The sequence below is a fragment of the Salminus brasiliensis genome, chromosome 25, assembly GCF_030463535.1.
Source record: "Salminus brasiliensis chromosome 25, fSalBra1.hap2, whole genome shotgun sequence".
NCBI lineage: Eukaryota > Metazoa > Chordata > Actinopteri > Characiformes > Bryconidae > Salminus > Salminus brasiliensis.
In genome coordinates, this window is record NC_132902.1 from 23,064,157 (window position 1) to 23,076,836 (window position 12,680).

General features: G+C 40.9%; 1 protein-coding gene across 1 annotated transcript in view; it reads right to left on the reverse strand.

Annotated features, from left to right (window-relative positions):
• iqgap1 (IQ motif containing GTPase activating protein 1) overlaps positions 1 to 12,680 on the reverse strand; it is a 63,397-nt gene that overhangs the window by 19,666 nt on the left and 31,051 nt on the right. Inside the window, exons 6-15 of the mRNA XM_072671813.1 lie at positions 10,729 to 10,796; positions 8,621 to 8,734; positions 8,251 to 8,429; positions 7,596 to 7,683; positions 7,326 to 7,489; positions 5,798 to 5,882; positions 5,326 to 5,489; positions 4,613 to 4,773; positions 2,041 to 2,165; positions 1,361 to 1,524 (exon numbers count right to left, since the gene is read on the reverse strand). Of these exons, the coding sequence (XP_072527914.1) occupies positions 1,361 to 1,524; positions 2,041 to 2,165; positions 4,613 to 4,773; positions 5,326 to 5,489; positions 5,798 to 5,882; positions 7,326 to 7,489; positions 7,596 to 7,683; positions 8,251 to 8,429; positions 8,621 to 8,734; positions 10,729 to 10,796 (1,312 nt within the window). The remainder of the gene's footprint in view (positions 1 to 1,360; positions 1,525 to 2,040; positions 2,166 to 4,612; positions 4,774 to 5,325; positions 5,490 to 5,797; positions 5,883 to 7,325; positions 7,490 to 7,595; positions 7,684 to 8,250; positions 8,430 to 8,620; positions 8,735 to 10,728; positions 10,797 to 12,680) is intronic.

Genomic DNA, 12,680 nt, shown 5'->3' on the forward strand with positions numbered 1-12,680 from the left:
ATATTTAGTTCTGTTCGTTTAGGTCTGTACATTTAGTATATTTCTGTATATGAACCATTTCTGTATATTTAGATCTCTATTTTAATTAGTTCTGCACAGTCTGAATATTTAGTTTATATTTGGTATATTTATGTATATTTACGTCTGAAAATATTTTGTATATTTATGTATATTTCTGTATATTTAAATCTGGAAATATTACATATATTTCTGTATATTTACGTCTGAAAATATTTTGTATATGTATGTATATTTACATCTGGAAATATTACGTATATTTAAGTATATTTACGTCTATTTATGAACCATTTCTGTATACTTAGTTCTCTATATGAACTAGTTTCAGTATATTTATTTGTGTATATTTAGTTGTGTACATTAGTGCTGTCCTGCTGAGGAGTGATTACCTGAGCCTCACCACAAGCTTGTCAAAGCGTGAATGTCCTGACAGGTTGTGCAAATGACAAATCAACCTTAGCTTGACTTTTACTGGCTTCTCTATTGGAAGTGGAAGTAAAAGGGCTCGGATTGAAAGATTAACAATCATACTGCAGTGCTTTCACCCACCGCTCTAAACTTTTACCTGCATATCTACACTTCACTGGAACTGGCGGCCCAACCGTGACTTCATGTGAAACTGAGCGTGAAGAGCTAGTTGCTGCCTATTGACCTTATTCACACTCGCAGGGCGGTTTGTGAAAATCAATCAGTGACAATTGAGCACCAAAGTGTTTTATTAGGTCTGTATAGTGTGTGTGTGTGTACCATAAAGAAGAGCCAGGCATTTTCTCCAAAGACTTTCAGGTAAATTATTAAAATGGAAAAAGGAAATAGAAGGTTAAAAAAAAACTCCTATAGAAATGAGGAGGTGATGGATGAGACAGAGCATGAGACAGAGTGAGTGTTAATGATGTCATCTGGCTAAAGTCATGGGGTGCTGAATCACATGAAGTGGAGCGCTCAAAAAAGCAGAGCTTCAGAGCTTCAACTACTAGGCCACTCAGGGGAAAACCACAGTGACTGGCAAACTGAAACTATAAATGAGACCGAGATACTGATCTCTCAAATAGCTGTAAACATCACTGCATCAAGGCATAACCTCCTGCTAGTAGAACGACCAAGGGACACAATAATATATGCTGCATAGCGCTGCCAGCACGCAGAAACCTTGTGTCTCCATTTTGGATGCTTTTCATTTGGACATAATAAGAATCTAGCAGTTATATACACTGTGTCAAAATGTCATGATGAATGGACCAATAGAAAAGCTGGATAGAAAGGCTGCCATTTGTAAGATGTGAGGTATTTGCACAAAAACGCTGGTGATATGCTTTATAATAAGGACTCTGACATGACTTACATGAGCCTTTTCCCTGCGAGCCTCCAGCAGTTTGTCGAAATAATGTTGAGCTATAGACGGATCCACGTCTGTTAGCTTGGCTGCGGGGTTCTGCAAAGCTTCCAGTGTCTTCTTCGGGTCCCCTTCATCCAGAGCCTCGTTAATTAGACCAATAGCAGCGACTCCTAAATGCACAAAACATCAGGTTGTCATTAGTGAGGCCCTTCTGCCTCAAAAAAGGCACAACCATCTATATCTACATCTGGCATCAGTGTGAATATAGATGACTGCAGTTTTTTTAGAAAGCCGCCCCACAATTAACATGTTTATCACCACAGTTAATGTGTTGCTTAGCAATTTAATAATCTATCTACCCATCTATAAAGTCATTGGTCAGATATGTTGTTGGTCAGTATTCAAGGCCAAGTTACTGGTTCAAGTTGGTTAGAGGAGCACAGTTAAAACAACACAAGCTTGGATCCTGACTCAGTTCCACCAGCAGCTCACCTGCTCTACCTCAATAAAGGACTGATTAGATCAACTATGAATTGAATGGGAACTGGAAACACTGGGATTCCTTAAATTTGCAAAATTATCCTTTGGAAATATCAAATATTTACAGTCATTTTTAATCCAATTGCTCTGAAAAATCTGAATCAGCTCTGTAATGTAAACAAGGCTGCAGCGTGTATCTGACTTACTCTCGTGCTCCTCCTGGACAGTGCTGTTGACCTGGTCCACACAGGCCTGAATGTCATTCCAGGTGAGGTACTCGCTGCCCTCTTCTCTCGCCGCAGCCTTGAGACGCATGAGCTCGTCCATATACCTGGGAGAAACGTTTATATAAGCAAATCAGCACCATCAGGGCTTCGATTGTTCAGCTCACAATAAAAACAAGCCAAACTCCAGAGCCTCATCAGAACAGCAAAGAGGATCAGCGGGTACCCGGCCACAATCCCGTTAGCTTTCTAACAGCACATAATGCAGAGAGGACACAATAACAAATCAGCACGTTTCATACAGAGGTAGGATAACAGGGTGGTTAAATAACATCTGAGCATTTTTTTGCCCTAACCAGTCACACACATACTATTTATGCATTAAACAACATAAATATTAAATAAATAAAATTTGCAGTTCTATTAATGCTCAGTTGTGGACCATGAGTGATTTTTAAAGCTGCACTACATTCACATGGAGCCAAGCCAGGCTTTACAGAGTCGGAGTCTGCAACCGAATTTACCAATTATACTCACTAGCTACAGTATTGAAGACTTCCCAGTGACAAATGTGTGTGTTTATTGCTTTTATTGTCAATATTTCTTAATATTACTTTTTTAAGTTAGTCAACACTGTCGGCCTAAGCACCTTTTTTTTTTTAGGGAAACTGATACTTTGGATTATATTACACAACTGTATAAACACTGCCCACATTACCTGTGTATACAGTGTACAACAATATCATGTCAAAAGCAGTGAAATCTAAGCACCAAATCGTTCCTGAAGAATCCTGCTCAAATCGCAAGGTCAAAGATTTACACCTATTACTATTACTTCACACTCTATTAGTCTTGAGCTCTCCTTTTCTCCTCATCTGCACCTCCTGTGACCGCAAGACCCCTCAGAGAGTGGAGAGTACAGTAGAATCCATCATAGGTAACACCCTCCCAGCTTTACAGGACATCTACCCGGTTACAAAATAGGATAAACCCACAAAGTCAGGTTGGACAGTAGTCATCCAGAGCATGGCCATCTGGCAGGGGGAACCACAGCATCCAGGCCAGAACAAACAGGCTAATGAACAGTCTCTACCCACAGGCTATTTGGCTACTGGATGAGTCATGAGTTAATTTCCAATACAATTGTCACGCTGTGACTTAGTTAAGATATATTGGTGCTATGGACACAAGCCACTTTAAAAAGTAGAGTAAGAACTTCCATTAACACTTATATGCGGTTTAAACCGGCAGTGTTGCTACAGCATTTTTTATTTTACGTGTAATATGTTTTAATCATGTTTTACTTTTAGTCTCCTAAATATTTGTAAAATTGACACAGAAATTATATAAGTTAATATAAAAAGGCATTTTGGAGCATTTATATTGGTCCATTTATCATAAAATTGTATTTTATGTAAAGAACTGCCAGATTTACATTATGTCAAAGTGAAACCCCTAGATACATGATTTTTACTTGACAACTGTTGGTTCATACCTTTATTTATTTATTTATTTATTTATTTCCCCCCAGATTATATATATCGTCTATTTGGTACACAGTATAGAGTTCCACACATCAGGCCCTTATGTATATTTGCCATAAGTAAGTATATTCAGTATATTTTATGCATATTTAGTTCTATATATTTACTGTATTTATTTATTCCATATATATATATATATATATATATATGTATATTTTGTTCTTTATATTTACTGTATTTATTTATATTCTGTATCTCTATGTATATTTAATTTAATATCTATCTCTATATAAGTGCTATCCTGCTGATGAGAAATGACCTGAGCCTCACCACAAGCATTTCAATGAATGCATGCCCTGACAGGATATGCAAATGAGGAATAAACCTGGACTTGACTTTCCTCTGCACCGTCCTCTCTGTCTCTCATTTCCTCTCGCTTTCTGATCAGAAGACCGTGAAGACGGACGTCTTGGCGTTAACTTTGCATCCATTTCCTGAATCACACTGTTTCACCCAGCCAATATCGTCCCTGGAGTAAACCTTCTTTAAGTAAGTCATCAGACTTGCTCAAAATGTCAAAGGCAGACATGCTCATTTGCCTTGGCTGCAGGATGGTGTTACAGACCAGACTTCCTACATGTCACCTGACAGTGCCAGAGATTCTTACTGACTTGTGTTTGTGCAAGTATACAGAGTTATGGCATGAGACGCCATGATTTGTAATGGAACCCTACATAATTCAGAAAGGCTTTATGAGTAACTGTATAATAACTATGACCTTGTTGCTGATGTCCACTGTAGACATGTGTCTACGCAATCAAATAAAATGGGCACTTGAGAATGTTTGGACTCACGATTGCTGCCACTTGAGTTGTTGCTATAGTCCCACAGATTCGCTTGGCTGCAGTTTCTGCCAAATCTTTTTCCGAGTCATAAATTTGCATTATTCTGTCCAGTATTCTGTGTTATTACTACCAGGCAGACGTGCTTCACTTGAGACTGTCTTTGAAAACACTTGACTGTGTCTGTTTTAAGTGTCTTGTGAATCTGCTTGGTTCCATGTGTCTTACCTCTGGGCGTACTCGTCCTCCACGTTGCTGAGGCCGGTGACGGAGCTGCTGAGCTGCTTCCAAACGGCTGCTCGGTCACCCACATTCAGAGCCTCGTTTATCAGGACCACAGAAGACAGCATCTCCACAGCAACTAGCAGCTCCGGGTGTGTGAGCGAGCCCTGTCCATCCAGACACAACACCACAATCAATCACAATCTTGGGGGTCTTGGGCTAACCTACATTGTTAAGACCAGTGAAATTTTTTTTTTTTTTTTTTTTTTTTTTTACTGGCAGTATTTCAGTATTTCCAGAACTTCTGATTTCCTGGGATTTGCAACACCAGGAAGCTGATGGTGCAGTGGTCACAGGCTCACCAAAACTGGACAGTTAAAGACTGGAAATGTATACTGGTCTGATGAATCTGGAGGTTCCAGTTTGCTAAGGTACAAAAAATAGTGATCCGCAGGAATCAGGTCAGTCAATCATGCCAACACCAGAATTTTAAAGGAACATTTCCTACATCTTGTGGAATCCATGCCTGAGGAACTGAATCCATCCAAAGACTTCAAGCTGTTCTGACAGCAAAAAGAGGCCCTACCCATTACCCATTGTATAGTGTTCCTAATAAAGTGCTCAGTGTTTAATCCATAAGCATAAGTAGTTACAGGTATATAATTTATATCAGTCATCTGCATTATATGCATGACCTCACATCCCGCCACTTTTCTGACCTCTTGGCTTTGCTGCTGAAGGCTGAAGAGCTCTCTCTGGTAGAGCTCTGCAGCACTGGGGTAGACTTGCGGCAACTGAGCCTCAGGGTTCATCAGTTCATTCACGGTGTCCTCAGCCACACCCTTTCTAATGGCTGCATTTATCCTGTCAACAGCCTGCAGCACTGAGAGAGAGAGACAAAGAGAGAGACAGAGAGAGAGACAGAGAGAGACATAGAGAGAGACATAGAGAGAGACAGAGAGAGAGACAGAGAGAGAGACAGAGAGAGAGAGACAAAGAGAGAGAGACAAAGAGAGAGAGACAGAGAGAGAGAGACAAAGAGAGAGACAAAGAGAGAGACAGAGAGAGAGACAGAGAGAGAGAGAGCAAAAGAGCATTATTAAATGAAATGGGCGAAAGTAATACAGGAAATTCTCAAACGTGTTGAACACTGACTGACGACTGTGGGTGAAAACAGAGGAGAGTTCATACTTTTCAGATAACTGTCTGCAATTCCATTGGCAACATCCACCCCACTCTGCAACTCGTCTTTGGTCAGTGACTCTCCTGGGGTATTCTGAATGAAATACAGGAGAATATTACAGAAATACACAGTAAACAAACAAACAAGTAGTAACTGCATCTCTGTCGATCTCTATGTGTCTGTCTGTCTGTCTGTCTGTCTACTGGTCTATTTGTATACATCTGTCCATCTGTACCGACCAGTCTACCTATCAATCTGTCCATTTACATTATACACCCTATGTCCAAATGTACACCCACTGTTGTCACAGATGTGAAACGCACACACAGCTTGTCTAGTCCCTATAGAAAAGTACTGCCAATAGAATAGGACTCTCTGGAGCAAATAACCCTACCTGCTGCCTAATGCCAGGCATGGGCTAGAGAGGCATAAAGCCCGCCAGCAATGAGCTGTATAATAGTGAAACTGTGCTCCGTCCAATACTTTTGGGATGAGTTGGGGATTTGATCATCCAATATAACAAATGCTCTTGTCGCTGAATTCCATTAAATCCTCACAGCAATGCTCCTCCAAAATCTAGTAGAAAGCCTTACTCCCAGAAAGAAAGACATTCCTCCGACAAAAGCAAGATTTTTTTTAAATCCTTGATTTAAGAAGAAACAATGAACGACAGGTGTCCCAATACTTTTGGCCATTTAGCGTATCTGTTTATCTGTAGGTGTCTGTCTGCATCTTTCAATCTGTCTGCCTGTTCCCCTACCAGAGACAAAATATTCTAATCACCAGAACAGTAAATGTGCCACTTTAGCCAACTAGTAACAAGCAACACCAGCTGCAAAACTGTGAAATCGTGGCAATCCAGCACTAATCCAGCACTGTGCAAAAGTTTTTAACACCTGTGCAAATACAAACCGAAATAAAAAACTTTTTTATCTGGACAGTAAGTGTTTATTTCCTCAGTAAAACACTGCCAGGTATTAGAATATTGATATACTGATATATTGATATATTGATATTGAATACTGATATTAGAATAAACACTAATAATAACATTCCTACAGAAAGTGGTGGAGGTTCTCCATCACTGTGTTCATCATTAGAACATCTCCAAAGTTCTCCTCATGGAGTCTAGTATTATTTAGAGTTCTCCTCAGATCAACACCTGGTTTGGTGGTAAATCAGGGCTTAATGATGGTAAATCAGGTGAGCTGCTGCTGCTACTGCTGCTGATGGAGTTGAACACATCCACCATGCTGTGCTGGCTTGACTGGGGCGGGGGCGTCCAGGAGAAACCTGGAGGAACCGAGCTCTGTTCTTTAGACTAGATCACCGACAAGATCTCACTACTTTCTTTCTTCAGAATGAGAAGCTCTTGATTCTCCTTTTTACTGGATTTATCTTCACCTGCTTTATCTGTTCTGATGAGATCTGGAGCTTCCACTGTAAAAACTCTCTTATTGCTCAGAGAAACGCTCTGGATCATGTGTTAGGTGCCTAAAACCTCTGCACGGTACTGTATGTCAGCATGTCCGTTACCTGCTCCTTAGCCTCACGATCTGCCATCAGCTGTTTAAGGTACCAGCCCTTGTTTTTTGACTTCAAGGACTGCAGGCCCAAAGCTGGGGAGGAGAGGGCCTCATAAAGCCTGTCCTCGTCGCCACTGAGCAGGGCCTGCTCCGTCGAACTCAGGGCATTGGTCACTGGAACACATAAGGGCAAATTTCTCAGGACTGACGGCCAACAAAAAAAACGTACAGCAAGAAGTTACAGGAACCTCTCTAGAATAAAGATCTGCAGGACACCTACAGTTCACTTTGGTGACATTTCCCTGAATTTCAGCCTGTGTGAGCAGTTCCTCGTAGACGTCCCTCTCTGCATCTGCATTCTCCCCGATCTGCAGCACAGAGTGTAGAATTCATGAAATGACATTAGAAGATTATACAGGACATGATACTGCTGCACAACAGCCCACCATGCTGGTGTAGCGTTAGAGAGTGTAGCTCACCTACATCTATATATACACCACCTTCTAACCCTCCAACCATGGTCAGCTTCTGACCACAGAGCTGCTCTTGGCTAAAACAGTTCTGGGTGGTGGACCCACTTTCAACCAAGCAATAGCAACGATGTGTAAAAACCACAGCAACACCGCTGTGCCTGATACACTCGTAGCGGCACCCTCCCCCCCCCGCCGACACACACACACACACACACACACACACACTACCATGCCATATCAGTTTCACTGCTGTGAAGATGCACTGTAATCATAAACTGACAGGGTTCATGAACAGGGTAGGTAGGTAGTTGACAAACTGTGCAGCAATATATGACTGGTTTGTTACTGTACAGCTAAATAAAGGACACTACGTGCAGGTGGGCCTTATGAAGTGACCAGTGAGTGGACCTGCAAGGTAAGTCCTTCTAAGAAAGTGTTTCAGTCCAGCTCAGACTCTCATACCCTCTTTCTAGAGTTGGCTACTTTCTCAGCTTTGGCCTGGAACAGTGTGTCCTGGTAGTGCTGGGCCGCGCTCTCGTCCAGATTAAGCAGCATAGCGTTGGGGTTCCTCATGGCTGCCAGAGTGCCCTGGGGCTCTCCATGGTCAATAGCCTCATTGATGGCGATCACCGCTGCATGCACTGAAAGAACGCAATAATAAAAAGAAAGCAAAAGCTAAGTCACTGTTTATCTGAAAAACACAGAAAGTTCTGTGAAGTTCAATAAATGTCCAAATATTTAAATTCCGCAATTATTATGATCAATCATGTTGGTTATTATATTGGACATTCTGACACCACAGTTCACAGTAGGACATGTAAACAGCTCTCACAAGCTGCTTCATCCACAGAAAGCTCGTTGGCCAGGATCCCGCCGATCTTGCTGAACGCCGGCATCTGAATGTTGTACTTCTCCAGCTCACTTTTCATGTTGTTAATTTCCTCCTCTGCAAGACAATGATTAGGAACATGCATATTAGACAAATGACACTAATAGCCAAAACATTAGGATTACATAGCATGAAGGACATATTTGGAACCCACTGTTTACTTCTACAAAGCTTTGCTACAACCCACCAGTGTGAATGCGTCGTATCGGAGGTTCATACAGGGATTAAGCCCTACTAGACTATTACTCTAGTAATAAGTGGATAAGTTTATTAATATAAGCTTATATAAGCTGGATAAGTAAATAAAATGCCCTGATTAATAAAGCAGTTGTACATCTTTATACACTACATGGACAAAAGTATTAGAACATCACTGTTTCTGTCCTAAAATTAAAAAAGTGTATCCTGCTTTTGTTGGCATAACTGTCTCTAGTGTCCAGGGAAGGCTTTCTAATATAATTTGGAGCACTGTGGTGAGGACTTGCATTTAATAACCGGAGCATTAGTGATGACAAATGCTCTGAACAATAACAAACACCATCCCGTCTCATCCCAAAAGTATTGGATGGACCACCATCCATTATTACAGGGAACACAGCTCTTGCACTGCCCCACAGCTCAATGCTGGGGGGCTTTATACCCCTCTAGCCCACGCCTGACATTAGGCAGTATGGTGCCAATAGGTTCAGGTTTATCTGCTCCACAGAGTCCTATTCTATTCTATTGCCAATACTTCTCTGCAGGGACTAGACAAGCTTTGTGTGTGCACATTTGCACACCTGTGTCAGCAATGGATGCAGCTTAAAGTAGCTGAATGCATTCATTAGAAGGGGTGTCCACAAACATTTCGACATATTTGGTATACTGTATGAGTGATGAATTATGACTAAAACAGAAACCTCTCCTTAAAGCAGCGAGGTTGAGAACTGAAAGCACATTTTTGTTCACTGTAGCCAACAGTCCTAAAAATACTCCACTGTGAGGACTGAGACAGACCGGAGAGGGTAACGGTCACTAGTGCAGGGTTTACTGACAATATGGACCCACAATAGGTAAAACGGTGAACAAACAAAAGGACAACGCAAGTTTGAATGAAGCAGGAAGATAGAAAAATAACAAACTCTAAGAGCTAAAGCTACGGCTAAAAGCTAACCGAGGCTGTTTACTATTAGTATTATTAGTATAGTTTTACTAATAGCAAACAGAGGCTAATATAATTATGCAAAGCTGCTGCAAAAGTTACAAACAACAAACCCTAAGCACTAAAGCTCAGGCTAAACACAAACCAGGCCTCGAGGCTAGCAACTATAGCAACCAGCTATGACTTAAGTAGTCTTAAGTTAGTCTTAGTCTTAAATTAAGTCTAGTTAGTCTTAAGTTAAGCTGCAGCTAAACTAAAGACTAACAGCTAAATAAGGGCTAAAGGGGTGAGAGGAGAGGAGAAACAGGCAAGGAAACTCAATACCAGCAGAGCAATTGCAGATTTTTGAGTAATGCTAAGGGTAGGTAGGGTATATTAGCCCTTGGGGACTGGAAAACAAGGCTCAATGATGCTATATATGTTATCAATGCTTATTTTAAAGCCTTCTAGTTACGTATATGATGTTTTTCTGAGCTGTCCATGTGTGTATTTTGCAATTTGGCTGTTTAGTCACTCTGCATGTGAGAGCGCCCGGTTTAGGCCTGGAAAGCACTTGTTTGGGCTTCTAAGGCTACATTCCCGCACTCCACATGATCCGTCATCGCAGCTCCTAATGCCTTTATCATGGAAACTCACATTGTGATAACTCATGACTGGTGATTTACCATCAGTTATCACGCAGACCTGGTTGTGTTACAATCTAGTGTTTTTTCCTGGGCCTGCCATGACTTAAATAGCCTTCCCCTTGCTATGAGCTCAGCAGCCACAGCCGGTTGGTCGAAATGACAGGAAGCGCACACAATCGCTAATGGCATCAGAAAGTTCTGGTGCTTTCCTTCTGCTGATAGGAACATAACTCACTGAGAGGTCACTAAAGCACACTTTTCATTGAGAAGGTCAGCAAACTCACCTGTGAAAGCGACCTTGCCATACAGGTCAGTGATCTGGGGGGCAAGACCAAGTTTGAACAGGTATAGACTGCAAAGGAATGGAAAAGGCAAGGTTTATTCAATGCAATACATAGGCCTGATTTACTCATATACTCCTATTGGTGTTAAATACCTTATCAGAACTCCCTCAGCCAATTAGTCCAGCGTGGTAATCATCTTAACACCTGAGAAACATGCTTTTTTTTTTTCTTGCTGCATACATGTTCTACAGGGAGCCACTCGTGCAGCTAAAGACCCCTGCCAACCTCTCGCCCCCGCTGGGCTGCGACTTCCTGCCTCTGCAAGGCCAGATTTATGACCTGTGGGCTGCACACGCACTCTGTACATGGCTGGAATGCGTCTTTAACACAGCCTCTGCGTCTGCTCCAGCTTTTCCACCCTTGCGCTAAATACCTCCACTACATGTCTGAGAGGTTTCCTCCTCACTTAAGACTGAATTCCAACACAGAGCTTCATTTCCCTGATTTTTTTATTGTTTATATTTAAGGCTGACTGAGACAGTCTGCATCTTTGGTGTATCTGCTACACTTCCACCACTGGGATTGGTAAGTATTGACGTTCTTGAGAAAAGCCATTTAAGCAGTTATTTGGCAAAAGATCCTATTTACACAATTTCCCCATTGACTCAAATGGAAACCAAGCCATGGAGCCCAGTCTGGTGTCCAATGTTAGTTTCTATCCTTTCTTATTACAGCTGACGGTGCAGAAATAAAGGAAGCTTATACCCCACCAAGTACCCTACACATACCCTTACTTACAGGATTATTGAAATGCAATAGCAAACCTAAGATATCCTAAGATATATTCCAGGCCATATCAGTAACCCATATTATTGGCAACAGCAGCATTGTCCCGTGCTGTTTAACGTTCAGCAAGTTCGGGAAGCTCATCCCACGTTGGCACATTGGCATAAAGGGGCATTAACTGGCATTAAGTTAAGTAATCTGAAACACAGATAGTTTAATAACAGCAGAGTCCAGGCTTTTGTCTGTTTAAGATTACATAACAATTCAGTGAGGTTGAGGGCAAGATGATTTTCATATATATGATATTTGCATACAAGCTAATTGGTGGGGCATAAGCTTCCACTATTTGCGCCACTTTAGCGCTGTGGCAATGGTGCAAAATTTTAAAAAGCAAGCATGTCTTGGCTGATTTGATATGGTAAAATAGATTTTTTCATATTTTTTTTCTGCATTATATATTGCAATACTAAAAATACAGGATTTTCTACCAGATTTCACCAGAAGTCAGCGACCCAACATGACAGCACATTAATAATGCATTCTGTGTATCTAACATTGGAGTAAAATAAACAATACTGGTCAGATAATGGCAAGGTGAAATTTTTAAAAATATTTATTTAATTTGACGCTGCACAAAACATTATGTGTCCCATGACGTGACTTTTATTCAAGTGCACATTATTATAACGATGCTGAAACAATATTTTGTGCAGCCTCAATAAAAATATCAACACTATACATGTGTACAATACTTTCGTCTTATGACTCCACAATAGCAATAGTCTTGTTATGTCCATACTTTGGGTTAGAGCTATTTTGGTGGCGTGAACTGGACTAACACAGTATTACACAGGTGGTTTTAATGTTATGGCTAACCAATGTACATACCAATAGTGTCACATCTGATATTCTTCATTTGTTATTGAATATTTACTAGGCACCTAAGGCAGGAACACATGACCGTTCATCTGTGTTCTTTAAGTACTGATAATATCAGAAAAGCATATTGTGATATAACTGATCACAACAAATTATATATTTGATAAAATATGGTAATTTTTCACTTTAAATTTGGTGTTGGGGCAAATTATACATTTCTGCTTTACATAAATGACTTGACACTGAACTCTAAGACTGATGAGAAGTCGTGCACTGATTCATCACAT